The 17,836-nt window shown below is 33.8% G+C and overlaps 1 protein-coding gene and 1 pseudogene across 1 annotated transcript in view; one reads left to right on the top strand and one right to left on the bottom strand.

The window, feature by feature from the left end:
• Nucleotides 1-43: 43 nt before the first annotated feature.
• LOC125655481 (uncharacterized) lies at nucleotides 44-12,727 on the bottom strand (annotated as a pseudogene).
• Nucleotides 12,728-13,095: 368 nt separating this feature from the next.
• LOC125661037 (uncharacterized) overlaps nucleotides 13,096-17,836 on the top strand; it is a 6,556-nt gene continuing 1,815 nt past the window's right edge. The window contains exons 1-4 of the mRNA XM_056152483.1: nucleotides 13,096-13,107; nucleotides 15,455-15,529; nucleotides 15,915-16,034; nucleotides 16,869-16,997. Coding sequence (XP_056008458.1) covers nucleotides 13,096-13,107; nucleotides 15,455-15,529; nucleotides 15,915-16,034; nucleotides 16,869-16,997 — 336 coding nt within the window. The remainder of the gene's footprint in view (nucleotides 13,108-15,454; nucleotides 15,530-15,914; nucleotides 16,035-16,868; nucleotides 16,998-17,836) is intronic.

Raw genomic sequence — 17,836 nt, 5'->3', positions numbered from 1 at the left:
CTTACATACGTAAATAGATTCTAGATCAAATGAACGACACAAAGATGATTATCTGATTTAATTTTTAGTCTTGCGTCTTGGCAAGACCTGCATTTCAATAAAACACTCCTCAAACATTGGAACAAATATGTTTTCGTTTCTCTGGTAAAATAAGTAATTGAAGTTTATAAACATTTCTCATCAGGGAAGACAATACATGTATATCTATAATAATTAAATACATTAAGTAACGATCACTATTAAGAACAGCCCAGACGCTTGAGGAAACAACACCTTTAAAAAATAAAGCTTATTTTCATTTGTACATGTACATACAATTGGCATGGAATTTTTAATAATCTTTACCAACAGAATGAAATGTATGTGAATGATTATGAAGTAAATTAGACTGCTTTGTTTTAGATCCACACGGCCATCTGTGACGTGCACAGCGCATATTAACAGCATCCGGCGGGCAGTTCTCTCTGTAATCAACGCAAAGGATGGTCTGTCCATGTCACACCGATTTCACAAAGTTTGTTTTTTATTTTCCATTATCCATCAAATAAAATTATGTTTTGAACGTATTTGGAGAAAATGTTTATTTTTGTTTCAGGTACCAATCTCAAACTCTACACAGGGAAAAGTGGCTCGCATGGTTTTCATGCGTTTGCCTTTTCACATGAAATTTATGTGAAAATCGTGTTAAAATCATGCGAAAAATACTTCATGCGAATTTCATGCGAATGTGTTCGTAAAATTTTCATGCAAAATTCATGCGATTTTCATGCGACTATAATTTCGCATGAACATCGTGCGAATTCCAATTTTTTCTGTTATTCATGTGAAAATCGTGCGATATTCATATAAATATTATGCAATATTCATAAAAAGAAGAGGAAGATATTATATGAATTTATGAGTGATTCGTTTTTTTCAAATTCAATACGATATACACAAGTAAATTACTATTTTCAAAAGATTGCATTAAATTGAAAGAAAAAAAACCTAATTCCCACACCTATATTAAAAATTGGCAGGAATTTTTCAAGACACATACAATGTACATAAAATGGTCATATATGTATTTTACCATTTCACAATAATTTTGATACAACAATAAGTCTAATTACTACTTCATCTTTGTGCAATCTTTATGCATAATAGTTCAATGTCAATACAAATATGCATATGTTTTCTTTATCTAAACCACTCTTAATGAATGATGTAAATATTTGTCCTGGTCATATACATGGTGGGGCATAAAAACAGGAAATATTTAAACAAAATATTTGTCTTTCTTGTTGGCAAAACTTAATCTGTTCAGAAAAAACACACAATTATTCTTGTGTTTCCAAAACTTCTTCTTCACCTCTCTCATCTCTTGCTCAACACGCACACTCACTTCACCCTCTTTCATTCTACATCCCTCACTCAAACAATCATGCACTAAGCAGATCACACTTTTAATTCTGGAAGACTGAATGAGAACCTTCTGATCAGTTAATTGCACCCTCTCAAAACTCATTTCCCCAAATAATCTGGAATCTTGAATTTTTTCAAATTGGCGCAGTTGAGCTACTTGTACTTGCACTCCCAAGGCAGTTGAAATTAGCCATCCCTGGATAAACATTGCAACATTTTCCTGTAATTTATTAAAACAATTATCAAAGATTAAAAATATCTCGAAGAGTGTAATATACATGTGCAGAAGTGTTTTATTGTTCATAACATTCAACAACAGTTATTTTCATCATTGCAATATATCAACTAAACTGAATATCATTCTGAAGCATAATAATAACAAATTCATTATTATTAATTACCACATATTGACCGTTCACTGAAGTCCGTAATAGTTATATTATATGATCACTTCAAATGAATAATTTAGCTGTACTTGTAACAGACTTGATTGACTGTCATGACGTCACAATTGTAAATACATTATGACGTCACGCTGCACTATGTAATGTTTTGCTCATTACAGTATAGAAACGGGAGTCATGCAATATTATATTCTGAGTACGTGCTTTCTTGTCAATATCAAACAAGAGATACTGTGAGCAATGCTTACCAAGAATACCCCCCGCTTACCCCAATCTCCCAAAGGGTGTTGGTAATAGGTATAAACTACCTCTTTTCTGAGTGTAAAAAACAAATGGCATGACAAACCAAACCATATTGCTATTTCGATGTCCAGTGCACGTGACCTTTGACCTTTTGACCCCAAAATCGATAGGGAACATCTTCATCCCATGGGTAGTCCATATATATGATATGGTGACGGTAGGTGGAAAGGATAATGCTTTAGAGCCCAGAAACCATTGCGTGTACAGACGGATGGACAGAGACAGACGGATGGACAACACGATTATGAAAATGGATGAATACTATATGATGTCCTTTTCAGCCAATGAAAATTATGAAAATATTCTTCTTTTATAATATATACGTACAGTGTTTCTTCAACACAACGTTCTAGGAGAGCATTGAACATTATGTCCTGAACTTTCCTAAATATCCATGGATATAAATTGTATAATATATAAATCAATAGATCAATAGCAATCTGTTAGTCAAAATTGAGCTTCACTTTATTTTCGTTTTCAATTTAGTTTAATGGCCTGCACAGAAAATTAGAAGATGATACTTTATATAAACTTAATGACAAAATGAATCATGATCAAATCCAAAGTCTACACAATTCAAAACTCAGGGAATGAGAGTAAATTCAAAATAAATTTTCTTACCACATTGTCATTATCTGTGAAAAGTACAAAATTCCCAAAATTCTAACTCCCCTGAATGAGCCTTCACTGCATTAAATAAGCTCCTTTTTGACCCAAGGAAGTTGACCTCATTCTGATATAGCACAGATAGGGATTCTACAGAATCAGAATCCACATACTCCCATAACAAGGAACCCTTCTGTCTGCCTACTGCTTTTCTCAGATCCCTACTGATGGCAAAGGATGGTTCATTTGCTACAGGCATGCCCAGGAAATGCTTCACCGATTTACTGCTGGAGGCATTCTGAACATGATCAGATGCCTGCAACCTTTTAAAAAACAAGAGATGTTTGTAAAACACATATGCCCCCCATAGTGCAAAATTGAAAAGGGTTATACACACACACATCATTTAATTGAGAGTAGTATCATCAATTCAAAATATTGAGCAGACAATATCTTCCTATGTCAAGAGTGGATTGACCATGTGACCTAAAAATCAATAGGGGTCATCAACTCCTGAAGATGTACCAGTGTACCAAGTTTGATGTCTGTCAAGCAAAGGGTTCTCAAGATATTGAACGGACAGTATATTCCAATGTCCAATTTGACCCTTGACTTTTGACCATGTGACCTTAAAATAATTAGTAGTCATCTTCTCCTGAAGATGTACCAGTGTACTAAGTTTGATGTCTGTCAAGCAAAGGGTTCTCAAGATATTGAGCGGACAGTATATTCCCATGTACAGCTTAACCCTTGACCTTTGACCACGCGACCTCAAAATCAATAGGTGTCATCTTCTCCTGAAGATGTACCAGTGTACCAAGTTTAATGTCTGTCAAGCAAAGGGTTATCAAGATATGGAGCAGACAGTATATTCCAATGTCCAGCTTGACCCTTGACCTTTGACCATGTGATCTGAAAATCAATAGGGGTAATTTAATCCTGAAGATGTACCAGTGTACCAAGTTTGATGTCTGTCAAGCGAAGGGTTCTCAAAATATTGAACGGACAGTATATTCCTGTCTAGTGTGACCCTTGACCTTTGAACATGTGACCTCAAAATCAATAGTGGTCATCTTCTCCTGAAATCGTATCAGTGTACTAAGTTTGATGTCTGTCAAGAAAAGGGTTCTCAAGATACTGAGCAGACATTATATTCCCATGTCAAGTTTGACCCTTGACCTTTGCTTTGACCATGTGACTTCAAAATCAATAGGGGTCATCAACTCCTGAAGATGTACCAGTGTATCAAGTTTGATGTCTGTCAAGCAAAGGGTTCTCGAGATATTTAACGGACAGTATATTCCTATGTCCAGTTTGACCCTTGACCTTTGACCATGTGACCTCAAAATCAATGGGGGTCATCTTCTTCTGAAGATGTACTGGCGTACCAAGTTTGATGTCTGTCAAGCAAAGGGTTCTTTAGACATTGAATGGTCAGTATATTCCTATGCCCAGTTTGACCCTTGACCTTTGACCATATGACCTCAAAATCAATAGGGGTCATCTACTCCTTAGGATGTACCAGTGTGCCAAGTTTGATGTCTTTCAAACAAAGGGTTCTCAAGATATTGAGCGGACATTATATTCCTATGTCCAGAGTAGATTGACCCTTGACCTTTGACCTTTTGACCTGAAAAACAATAGGGATCCTCTTCTACTCATAACTAACCCACATATGAAATATCATTATCATCAAGTGAATGGTTCTCAAGATATTGAGCGGACAACACATGGTCTACAGACCGACCGACATACCGACCGACCGACCGACAGGTGCAAAACAATATGCCCCCTCTTTTTCAAAGGGGGGCATAAAAAGAAAGAACTCAAATACATGCATGTTATGAACTGGCAGTATTCTGGCTATGTAAAAACAGCTTACATAAACTTCACAATTCTAACAGCATAAGATTTAATCAATCAACTTTGTCACTTTTTCTTATAATGATGGTTGCAAGTCTTATCATATATATAGGTTAGCTGGGATTTAGAATAAAATTTATAATTAAAACTGCAGTTTTAAGCTCATGACAATGTCAGGGCTACATATAACTTTTCATCACAAGTTCAAAATGATGAAATATTCATAAATGTGTATTATTAAGACTAGTAGTATTTTACCATGTATCTCCAGAGGGAAAATATTCCCCAGTTAGAACATGTTGCAGGACTTCCATTTCAGCAAAGGCATATGCTGTGTCCCTGCTTCTAGCATGCAGATTCTGGTTGAATAGCTGATCTCTTATGCGGCCATGCAGTTTTTCGAAGGCATCCTCTTTGTAACAGTCCATTGGACCATGTCGGTAGATGTCATCCATCTATTATTTCAGAAAGAAAAAACAATCATTAAATGTAAATTGGTATGGTGATTATGGATAAAGTAATCATCACTTACTTCAAGTTACAAAAATTAGAGCACTCAAAGTTTGGCACATTCTTCCTTTTAACTGATAAGAGCAATTAACGCTCACTTGAATCTTTACAATATAATGTATAGATTTATCAGCATGTACATGAACTACCGGACATGAAACACAGTTCAAAAGAGGCTGAAAAATGATTACAGCTAAAATAAGTACATTTACAGTATTTTGTAAAATCTTCTAATATTGTGATCTTGCATTATATGCAAAATGCTCTTGTAATGTATCAGAAGGAGTTACTCTACACGTCATCATTTACCACAATGCAGTTACTCCCTGCTTGTAATGACAGTATTTTGTTAAAATACCCCTAACTACATTTTTGAAGAATAATAAAACATTTCTTCGAGCATCACTTTAAAATAATTACAGGATATCTCGAATACCATGGGTAAAATGTTGAATTGAGTTGGGATTCTCAATCACTATACCTATATGTATTTTAACCTCAATATCTCAGATCATTTGATATTTGAAGTTCTTTTCTTGGCACCATTGAGTTTGAGATAATGAGATTTGACTGTACATAAGACAAATGGAAGTGAATTAAGATACTGATAACTTGTTATACTTACAATATGAACAGAAAGATGTGTCTTTACTTTTCGCAAAAGGTGTGGAAAGATATCAAAAACACCCTGAAGGTACTCATCAATTTTCTCCTGCAGACATACCAGATTAAATTCTGTGTATTCATCCCAACATGTTAGAATTTTACTAATCTGAAATTGAAGAAAGAGACTCCATGCATAAAATGTATACAATTCAGTTAAAGCAATTTTATAAGATATTGCATACTATACAGCATATGATATTTTGATCAACTTTTTAAGCTTCATTCTGTTTCTATTTATCTTACATTCATAATTATTTCTTAAGTTTATATGTATTCTACTTCTTTTAATGTAAAACTTATACGGTACCATTTTGATGCACCAGATGCGCATTTCGATAAATAATGTCTCTTCAGTGATGTTCAACCGAAATGTTTGAAATCCGAAATAACAATGAAGTTTTAGTGCTATTATAGCCAAAAACAGCGTGCCAAAACAAGTGGAGTCAAATTCGTCTAAGTATAAGAGTATGTATGAGGGAGATAATCCTTAATTTTGAAATGAATTTCTAAATTTTATAACAGCAATTAAATATACATCCGTATTTTCAAGCTAGTAACGAAGTACTTAGCTACTGGGCAGTAGAGACCCCCGGGGATTAACAGTCCACCAGCAGAGGCATCGACCCAGGGGTCATAATGTAAAACTTATACGGTACCAATTTTGATGCACCAGATGCGCATTTCGACAAATAATGTCTAATCTGTGTTTATTTTACTAATATCTGTTTGTATGTATGTTATATGCATGCAGGATCATATTGAAAACCAGCGTTATCGCTAAATATGTAATCCTGGATAAATAAAGGCTTTATTATTATTATTATTATATTTATCATTAACAAATTAAGAATAAAGTACTTAGGTACCTACCTGAGCAAGATGGCAGAGCAATTTCACTTTAGCCCTCTCCAATCCTGTCATCAAAAAATGGAATGGGGCAATTTGAAGCTGAAACAATGATGATGTATACATGTGTACATGTAATATAGCAGAAGTAGGCATACATGTTTTATATGACAAAATATTGGCAAGCATTATTCCTTAAAGGCTACATAAAAAAGAGAATATTTACTATATTCTTACATAAGTTTTGATGTCTTTCCCTTGTCTGCTGTCAATGTATCTAACAATATCATTTGATAGTTTGGTTTGAAACCCACTCTGATCACTGCTTTCAATTAATACATCCAACTGTTCCTGCTTTGGTTCAGAGAGTTCTAGCATACATGCTTTCAGTATGTGTTTACCAAGGCCAAGGTACAACCAATGTAAAATTCCTACTGGAATATCCCTATAGCATAAAAAACCCAGAGAATAACAAACAAGTTATTTAATTAGGCATGATTTATTGTAACCCTTTGTAACTGTACAACCCGGGTTGGTCATTGTAATGTTAGCAATTAACACAGGTTATGTGATAAATAAAATTATTTTATATTACAACTCATGAGAATTGCATTAATTAGAATTGATCGTGACAGTACATTTCCTATAATTCATGTTCTGCATAAAGCAACTCCAAATTACATGCATATCAATCTGCAAGAGACAGCGTCTCCGAGGTAATTAAGGAAGAAAAATTACCTGTGTGGATCAATAATATCCCAAAATGGATTTTCAGATGGTTTTAATCCATGAGCCTGTCTCAACTCTCTGTTGTTGTTAACGGATAAGTGGTTTAGTATTCTTCTGGTATCTTCAGACTGTCTTACCATTCCTTTTGAAATGCAGGTTTCTTTATCAGCATATAATTGAGTTTAATACTATCAAAAATCATAGTTTAATAGAATTCATATATGGACAGTTTAATCTACATTAAGGAAGTACATCAACATTACCCTTAAAGATACCCACTTAAAGAAAATTGTTAAAGAAACAAAGTTTTCATTCCTACTAATGAAAGATTCCAAGGTTATTGTCTGGATCTGATCTTTAAAAAGGGGCCTTATAGGTCACCTGAGTATCATGTAACAACCTTCCAATGTTTGAATTAGGTTTGTGTTTAAATATAAGAATTTTACTTTTGGATGGAAGAAACATTGAATAGCTATGTGGTCAGCCCCTCCTTTGCACCAGAACCCCTGACCCAGGGGCCATAAATTTCAGTTTTGAAGGAAGCATCCTTGATCATCATTATCATACTATTAGTTTGTCTACTTAATACCCAGCAGCAGAGGAGAAGATTTTCAAAGAAATAAAATGCATTTTCACTATATGATCGATGTCCAGTGTGCTTGACCTTTGACCTTTTGACCCCTAAATCGATAGGGAACATCTTCATCCCATGGGTAGTCCATATATATGATATGGTGATGGTAGGTGGAAAGGATAATGCTTTAGAGCCCGGAAACCATTGCATCTACAGACGGACGGACGGACGGACAACTCGATTCCAGTATACCCCCCCCCCCCCACAACTTGTTGCGGGGGGTATAAAGAGGCATCCTTGCTCATCATTACCATGCTATTAGTTTGTCTACTTAATACCCAGAGACAGAGAAGATTTTCAAAGAATTTCTGCATTTTCACTATATGACCAATAGAGCCCCACCCTAACACAAGAACCCCTGCCCCAGGGACCATGAATTTCACAATTTGGGTAGAGGGCTCAATGCTCATTATAATTATGCCCACAGTTTGGCTTCTTGATGTCCAGGAGTAAAGAAGAAGATTTTTTAAAATTACACTCATTTTGATGGTTTTTGCCCCACCCCTCAGGCCCCAGGGGGGCAGGGACCACGAATTTCACAATTTTTGTTCCCCTTCACCCACAGATGCTATATGCCAAAATTGGTTGAAATTGGTTCAGGGGTTTCAGAGAAGAAGCTGAAAATGTTCAAATGTTAACGCACGACGCACGACGAACGACGACGGACAAAACCAGATAGCAATAGGTCACCTGAATGAATTCAGGTGACCTAAAAAGTAGACTTAAGATAAAAAAAATTCGCTAGGGGACATAACTTACATAACATCTAGGACAGAATTTTTTGGTGTTTGCTCCCATGTGGTTTGTGGCTTCTGCCATCATATTAAAATCACAAACGCACACTGCAATGCAGGGAATAACAGTCACCTTCTCTCCTTTTTGGGCATCAAATGTTGACACACCTCTAGAAGTTGATTAGAAGTTCAAGCTAATATTTTAATAAGCTACATTTTAAGACCTCAATCATCAATTATTAACTAAAATAAAAGAATTTGTTCAATATTTAGAAATGCACTACTTCTTTACTGAGCATTAATTATAATCTAAGCAAATTTTAAAATTGTTTTGAAAAGAGAATAATTTTCTTAAACTTAGACAAGGACTTGCCTTTCTGATTCTTTTATGTCAGAAATGACAGCACGGGCCATTTCAAGAATGGGCACATCAGTAGAAGCTGCTACAAATTTAATGGACTGTGGATTCTGCTTTAGATTTTTTGGAAGTCCAGCAAGTTGTAGTTGGAGACAGTGGAGAGGTTTCCATTTTTTTGGATTTGTTGGCACTTGTGTCATCCATGAACAAATTAATTGGAATTGGAAATGAAGGAATGGATCTGTTTTGGACTCTTTTACCAATGATACTGTTTTTTTCCTAAATGATTAAAAAGGTACTAGTGTATGTTTTATATTCTCATAACCAGTTCATAATGTAATAAACAATGTGCACAATAGCTAGTACACAGAACAAAATCAATGTTTTCCAAATGATGTCGGAAGACCTTAATAACAATTTAAGTTCACCATTAAGACTCTCTATGATTATGCAGTAAAACATGCTTATAATTAAGTGCCAGGGATGGATGACATTACTTTGCTATCAGAGTGTACTTCGTTATATTCTTTAAGTTTACAATATATTTTAAAGTCATGGGGAGTAATGAAAATCATTTCACTGAAAGCATCAAATCATTATAAGCGTGTTTGCTGCATGTTTTACTGTATACAAATCAAAATATTATTTTCATCACATTGGGTTATAATGCCTGTAATTTATTTTCACTTAATTAGGATTGTGAAATGTTTTCTTGAAAATCATAAACAGAAGTGTAAGAGCACAATAAAAAAAAATTCATCAGAAAATAGTGTCTTTAAAAAATGCTTACAGTTTCTGTAAGAAGTATCACATTGTCATTGACTGTTTTGTAGAATGAATAACTAGTGACATCTATCTGAGACAAGTTACAGATATTCCATCTCTTTTCTGTTTCCAAGCAAACCAAACTACAAATAAAGTGTACATATATTGTCATTTTTCAATGAAGATTAAAATGACAAGTTCTGCCCTTTTATTCATGTCTCCTAATCTAATTTAACAAATTTCATTGGAGTATTTGAACTTATTTTAATACAAACCTGTTTTCAGCAGCACTTTTCCTAAACATTTTCACTCTAGCATATGTAATGTCATACTGCAAAGTTCAAGATACTGTGGTTAATATCATAATGGTATTAAAGAAGGATATTCAAAGCTTTAAGCAGTTTGCAATTCATTTTTTAAGTGAATAATTGAAAAATAATAAAATTGAACCATTTAATATATTTTTAAAAAATCTATATTGTATAAAATAGTGCTAAGTATGCAAAACTAATACTTGAATGTCTTGAAGGAATGAAGATATTTGTCCAATCTCTTGGTTGTCTGGATCATTTAGGTGAACAAAATCCCCTAAAATTAGAAAACTACAAATAACAGAATGTAAAATATCGATCTACATTTGAAAATGTATAAAATTCAAAGACAGGTTCTAAGCTATACATATAGACAAACAGATGAATAACAAACACATATGGTCAAAAAGCTTCTTGAATTTAAGCTGGTGAGCTAAAATATGAAACATAAATAGTTAAAAAAATATTAATACACTTTCTCATTACAATATCATTGCATAAATTTACCTGAAAAAAAAGTGCCTGTTCGTTTCTGGCATACTGGGTATGAATGTCATGAACCCATTTAAATCCATCAGTCTGCTCTTGCAACAATGTTTGACCATCAGATGATATTCGACCATATCTTAAAGGAGAATGACATTTCAATGTGTACATGTTAACTATAAGTAATGCCAATGCAAAAGCAGAACTCTTACAGCTTAAGGCACTATTTTTCAGGTGATAGTGGAAATTAAAGAAAAGACATATGCTTGCTCATCAGTGGCACATAGCGAGAACATGAACCTTTTAAAGTGCATCACAAAAGAAAAAGAAAAAAATGAATTTGGCTTATTTGTATGTGCATGTGTACCTTAACAGGTTTGCAGCAGTTTCAGGATGTGACAATGACATCTTCAACACTGCTGATGGCTTTATTATCCAAAAAGGATTTCCATCTGGACTTTCTTCCTACAACACAGAGTAGCTCCCTTAGCCATTTTATTACATCTTATTTCATTCAATGGAATTGCCCATATATTAAATCTAAAATCTTGAATATTTATAGATAAGACAGTCACCTAAGGAAGCCTGACCGGTAAACAAATTATCACTAACTAGCAAAGTGTATAATTGTTATTGTGCATTGAATTACAATAATTATAATGCCCTGAACTACTTACGTGAGACAGCATACTTTCTGGTGTCATATCACCACTTATTGTCAAATTCTTCACTGATGAAAAAGAAGGCATGTCTATGCCACTTTCCTTCATGATAAACCAAATGAACTTCGCTGTTTCATCACTCTAGAAATAAATTCATGTGTATTTGAACTTATTCATGTGTTTAATATTTCTTTGAGGTGAACACATATTGTGTGCAAGTGTCTCATAAGTTATTATAAACATGAACGATATATCTTGACAGATCCACGACAATTTTTAGTGAACTTTGTACTATTCTACCATGTCAGATCTATAATTTTACAAATATTGCTTAAGACAATGAATACAAATTCACTTCATATGGTAATATGTTTTTTCTCTTTGACCTACTTTACTAAGAAAAAGGACTATCACAAATATTTCGACTGTCCTTAGAGTTAAATTACAGGTGTATATGTATTTTGAGGTTGAATCATGATGTTGAATATTTTTTAACTTACGATCGTATGCGTTTTTGAATGTAATAAGATGTAAAGATACATCTGCAGCTTTGATGAAAATGGAAACCAATTAAAATTGTCATCTTCAATACCACGTGTACTGGTGTCAGATGATTCATAGGGAACATCTGAACTTTCCTGATCCGTGAACCCATTATTGGTTTCAAAGCTAGTGGTATTGGAAAAATCCTGAAAGAGTATTTCATAGTGCTTAAAAAATTAAAAATTATACTTTGTATTTAACAATCATGAACAATTGAAGGCGTTAACTTAAATTGGGAATGCACATGTGCATGGGAGCCTTTGGTTCAGGTGACCTAAAAATATAAAGCCCTTTGAATATGTGTTCAGTTTAAATCAGAGATATTTTCCTTTATTTAAAATGCAGTACCGGTACTGTAAAGTAAATTAATGTTAAATTTTTATGTTATCATCACTATATTTCCTGCGATGTATGTTATGTGATTTATAGTGACTTATGTTGCAGATTTACAGTATATGGTCATAAGTGAAAATCATTTTTTTTCTAGGATAATAATTTATTAAAAATTGACTTTCTGAAGAAAAAAGTATTGCAGAGTTATTGTTAGATTTGTCAAGTTATTAGTCAATTTTATAAATATAGCATCTTGAAATGCAGATTTGTCCCATAATTCAAATTAAGGTAGTACTCTACATTGTCATAATGGCTGACTTCCTTTAAAAATATGGATGAAAAAATCTATATCAGCAAAATTCGACTTTTCATTTTCCACTTGAATACCTCGCCGAGTAGCTCAGTAGGTTAGAATACTGACTGCTGACCTGAAGGTTGCAGGTTTGAGTCCAGCAGGGTTTTAAATTTTTTTCAGATTACCTCCCACTAGAACCGGAATTTTTGACAAAATAAAGTAAGTTTGAAAATTTCCAACTTCTAAATATTGTTGGTATATACTAGTATCCTCCACTTTTCATCTACGTCAAATTTCTCTGGTGTAGCATACATCCTTAAGTATAATTACATGTTCAATGCAACTTTAGGTCAATTTTAACACCACCGTTTTTTTATGATTTTTACTATATTATTTTGAGATTAGATTTTTTCTACTTTATACGTTATACTGAAACGTCTTTTGGGGCGAACCATCCCGTTTACGGTTACCCTTACTAGGTAGTAGGTACTATCCTTAGGCCTAGGGTAAATTATGAGATTTTCTGATGTCATAATGAAATTATGAAAACATTCCTTAGAATAAATTTATTTTGTGCATATTCATCACTTTTAACTGATGTACTGAAAACAAGCAGGATCTCTAACCTGAGTCTGTGCCGACGATGCTGCTGACGGTTTGTTGGTACTGTCACATGGAAATGTCAGTCTCTCGCTGATAGAAGCTATCTTGGTGTTTCTTACATGTTTTTCGGTATCATTATGTCTTAGTAAGTGGCTTTTCCGTCTTGTAGAAAAGTTACAAGGACTGCAAATTAGATCATCTGCTCGCCTCTTCATTTCGATTCGCTTATTAGAGATGCATATCCATCGTGACAGATCGTCTGTCATTCTATAATTAGAAGTCGCGTCATCAAGATGTGGGTAGCACGTGACCTGTGTGTACACAATGATCGTCTGTAAGTTGAAGTATTGCGGGAAATATTGTCTATAATGCTAAAACGCGGATCAAAAGATCTGCGACCGTGTTCAGGTTTCTGGTTCAGTACCTTCTTTAAGAAATTCCTCAAAAATGTTATATGATTCTTGTTTAATATGTCACAAACAGTTATCAAAAAAAGTTTGATGCCACTCTATCTACTATTAAGAGAGAAATCATGCAAAAATCGTTATCCGGGACTTTCGGCTTTCGGGTTTCGGCCGTACTAAATTTACCGCTTACCGGGAATAGTCCGAACGGGATTTGCGGAAATTGGTTCTTTTATGAAATCATGAGACTCTTTAAAGACCTCACACATATTTTTTTAACCGTATATTATCTGTGCATTTAAAAAAGTGTTCCACATATAACTGGTAGTTGTCTATTTCTAAAACTGATTTTTTTTTAAATTGTAAAAAATCATATTGTAACAGGAATATGTGCTATTAACGTCCCCGTGTTTACATTATCCCTTCGGGTTTCAATGTTGACGTATGACGTCACATATACCGTCACATAGCATCTGCTTCGAGGCAAGAAACGTCAAAACAGTGGCCAGACAAGAAATTCTTTTTAATGGAAGGTGAAATGGATAGTCAACAATCAATTGATCTTTTCCGAGTAAGTATATGCCTACATTTCCTGTACCATGTATTATTTGTAAACTCAAGGGTCAAAAGTATTTCCTCACTTTTATTTTTAATTACTAGATATAATCCATTACAAACCTTCTATTTTAAATTTTTTATAGAACTGTTATCATTATGAAATTTTCACAAGATACACAGAATTCCTTCAAAGATTTATGATAAAAGTCAATTTATCTGTTATTTCAGGTATTTTTATAGTTAATGCTGCAGTAGAAATGTTTTAACATTAATGTTTTTAAAATCTGAAGTTTGTAATGAATTATATAGTTAAAATTAACAGTGAAGAAATACTTTTTGACCTTTGAGTGTACATATATATATATATATATATATATATATATATATATATATATATATTAGTAGTATTTAATGTTTCCTTTAACAAATAATTTTCTTCGAAATTTATATCCTAGTAATTTTCATACTAGAACAATTTATGAAATCATATATTGCCTGTATGAGCCCAGTGGGTGGTGGTGGTGGTGGTGTGTATGCATGTTTTGGGGGAGGAGGTCTGATTGCTTCCCACATGAAAATGTATTTTTAATATATATTCTTATTTATTATAAAAATAGGGTTCGCAGTCTGAAGATGTAGAGATTCGAGCAGAAGAAACAGAACTTCCAGTAATTAACAGACCGGCTCAGCCAACCATGAGATTATTATGTATGGACATTAATTTCATGCATAATATGTAAATAATGTGTGTGAGAGAGAAAGAGAGGCCCGGGAAGGGAGAAAGAACATTTTAAATTTAATGTACTATGGTAATTAACATTTTAAACCCCCTGCTGTTTACATATTTCATGCACAATGTAGCTAGATCAATTATTTGATAGATGAAGAAATTTGCGCTTTGCGGCAAGAAGTTAGAGACCTGAGGAGAGAAATGAAGGAAATGAAGAGTGCACCGAAAAAAAAGTTTTCAAGTGGATGGTTCTAATGTAAAGGGTAGTATAATACATGTATCAATTGAAGAGGAAAAAAATATCAAGATTCATTATATGTAATGGTACAAGTGCAATTTTACAACATTTGTGATCCTAACGTTTTCTCATGCACTTCACCTCGCCTTTCTGGGTTTTTGAAAAAAGCTAGCTTGTACAAGCATAACCAGTATCAGGGAGAGGGCGTAACAGAACTTGTGCCCAATCCCTTTGTAATTAATAAAATTACAATAAAATATGTTAACATACTTTATTATACATACATGTTGAAAAGCATCCCTTTTAAATCTATGAAAAAAACTTATCTTTGTATTACAGTTCCATTTTGTAAACCTTGATATACTGTAAATGAAAACTATTGTGATCAATTACATGTATATTTAGGGTGACTCCACTTAGTGAAAATTTACTAAATTAGTTGCTAATGTAGTTTTTTTTTTTTATTCAGAAACCTTTAACAGCTCTTCTGAAAAGCTTCTTCTTCACATACCCATGGATAAGAGAAGATGACGAGGATTTAAAGGTATACATATTTTATAAATAACAATCTGTCGGTTTTGCGGATCACCACACTGTGGTTTTCTTATTCCGTATCAGTATCCTCTGAAATGCAATCACAATGACGCTTGTGTGCAAAAATCATGTTTTATTTACAAATAATTAATGATTTGTTTTAAATATTGATATTGCAGTTTTCACTTTCTTATTAATATGGGCCCCTCTGACTGAGACAATTTTTTTTTGTATACATGTTTTTTTCCCCCCAATTTCTAGTTCAGATAGTACAATATCACTTACCAGGTACATAGAAATTGTAAACAGATGCAGTACTTTTAGAACAGTGAATTTAATCCACACCAATATCAAGAAAACAAGTACATGTTAATCCTTTTACTTTTTATCCTCAGAGACAAATTACATCAGTTCTGGAGGGGTGTGGATGGGAGGCAGACAAAAATGTCATCATCACATGTTTCTCATTTGCCTCCCATTCTTTCATCAACTGGAGGAACCAGGTTCGTCAAAAGGTACAGAATTTTACACTAAAAATTAAAATTTTGACATATATATATATATAGATATATATATATAACACATGTGAAATGCAAAATAATTTTAGAAGTTGCAGGAGCGTACAGTATGGCAAATAATTGTGATACATATTATCTTAAGTGTCTGACATCTTTAAGATAATGGGGGGGGGGGTGTTTTGCCCTCTCCGAACTCGCGATAAAAAAAATTTGGGTTGATAGGTAGGTGGAAAAAAATTCTAGAAAATTTCACGACCAAATTTTCAACTTTCAAAATCTAATAAAATTAAAGGTATAACTAGGATTAAAATCTTTGTTGACGGGATGAGAAAATTATGGAATTAATTTAAAAAGTTATTGTTTCCTTGAGGTTAAAAAAGTTTTAAGTAGGGTCATTTTTTGCAAGTTGGTTGGGATAGGGCAACCAAATAATTTTTTAAAGATGGCCTAGGTTTTAGTGTGTTATAAAAATTTGTCCAGTTTCCACAGTTGTCTGTGTTTTGACACATTGAACGTTCAAAATTTACAATGTAAAACTTCTATTTTCATTAATTTATTGTTTTCTTGATAGATTGATTAAATATCGCTTATTTGATGTAAATTATACACACCACACTTATACAGATAAATCAAGGGAACAGCTGTTATTGTTCAACTTGAGCATGAATGTTTTGAATGCCAAAGTATTCAACAGTTTATAAGAAAAAATGCAGATGGAATGTAAAGATAAGCTAGCCTAATGTAACATCCTACATTTCATTTCTCGAGTCTAAATAATATGAAACATTGTTGCGATATTTTCCTGTTGTTCATGTATACATTAAATTTCAGCTAGTGACTCAAGATAAGCGGGTCGAGATGATGCCCATCAACAATCTTCAAAGGTACCTTTTCTCTGCCTTATGGGTGTCGCCATCTGAATCGGATGTGAAGATTAATTTCAGGGTGACCCTTGCACTGGTAAGGATTGAAATTGTTTTTTTTACATACGATGTGACTTGAATCACTCGGTTGACCTATTGCTATTTGTTTTTGTCCTTCATAGTGTGATGAAAGCATCATAATGCATCCTTTAACATTTGAATATTTTCAACTTTCCCTTTGGAATGACTAAGCCATGTATATTGTTTCTGATATCTTTATACCCCCCCCGAACGAAGTTGCGGGGGGGGGATATAGAGGAATCACTCTGTCTGTCTGTCTGTGCAGATTCGTGTCCGGGCCATAACTTCTTTGTTCTTTGACATAGGCATACCATATTTGGCACACAGGTGGATCACCATGAGACGATAGGTCCAGTACCTTCATGACCTCTATATGACCTTGACCCTCAAGGTCAAAATTAAAGGTTTTTTTTTTACAATGGATTTGTCTCGGGGTCATAACTTCTTTGTTCTTTGACATAGGCATACCATGTTTGACACATGAGTGTATCACCATGAGACGATGTGTCGGTTACCTTCATGACCTCCATATGACCTTGACCTCAAGGTCAAAGTTAAAGGTTTTTACAATGGATTCATGTCAGGCCCATGACTTCTTTGTTCTTTGACATAGGCATACCATATTTGACACATGAGTGTATCACCATGAGACGATGTGTCGGGTACCTTCATGACCTCCATATGACCTTGATCTTTGACATCAAGGTCAAAATTGATTATAGGGTTTTGACATTGTCATGCTCACAATACCTCTTGTTTGAATATATTGAACTTGTTATTTAATTGTATGATAAGAATCAGAGAACAGAAATGAAATATCAAAATCATGCCCAGTTTTGTTATTTAGATATATAT

The sequence above is a fragment of the Ostrea edulis genome, chromosome 10, assembly GCF_947568905.1.
Source record: "Ostrea edulis chromosome 10, xbOstEdul1.1, whole genome shotgun sequence".
Classification (NCBI taxonomy): Eukaryota; Metazoa; Mollusca; class Bivalvia; order Ostreida; family Ostreidae; genus Ostrea; species Ostrea edulis.
Note: the sequence above shows the minus strand (reverse complement) of the source record. Positions and strands in the feature narration are given on the sequence as shown.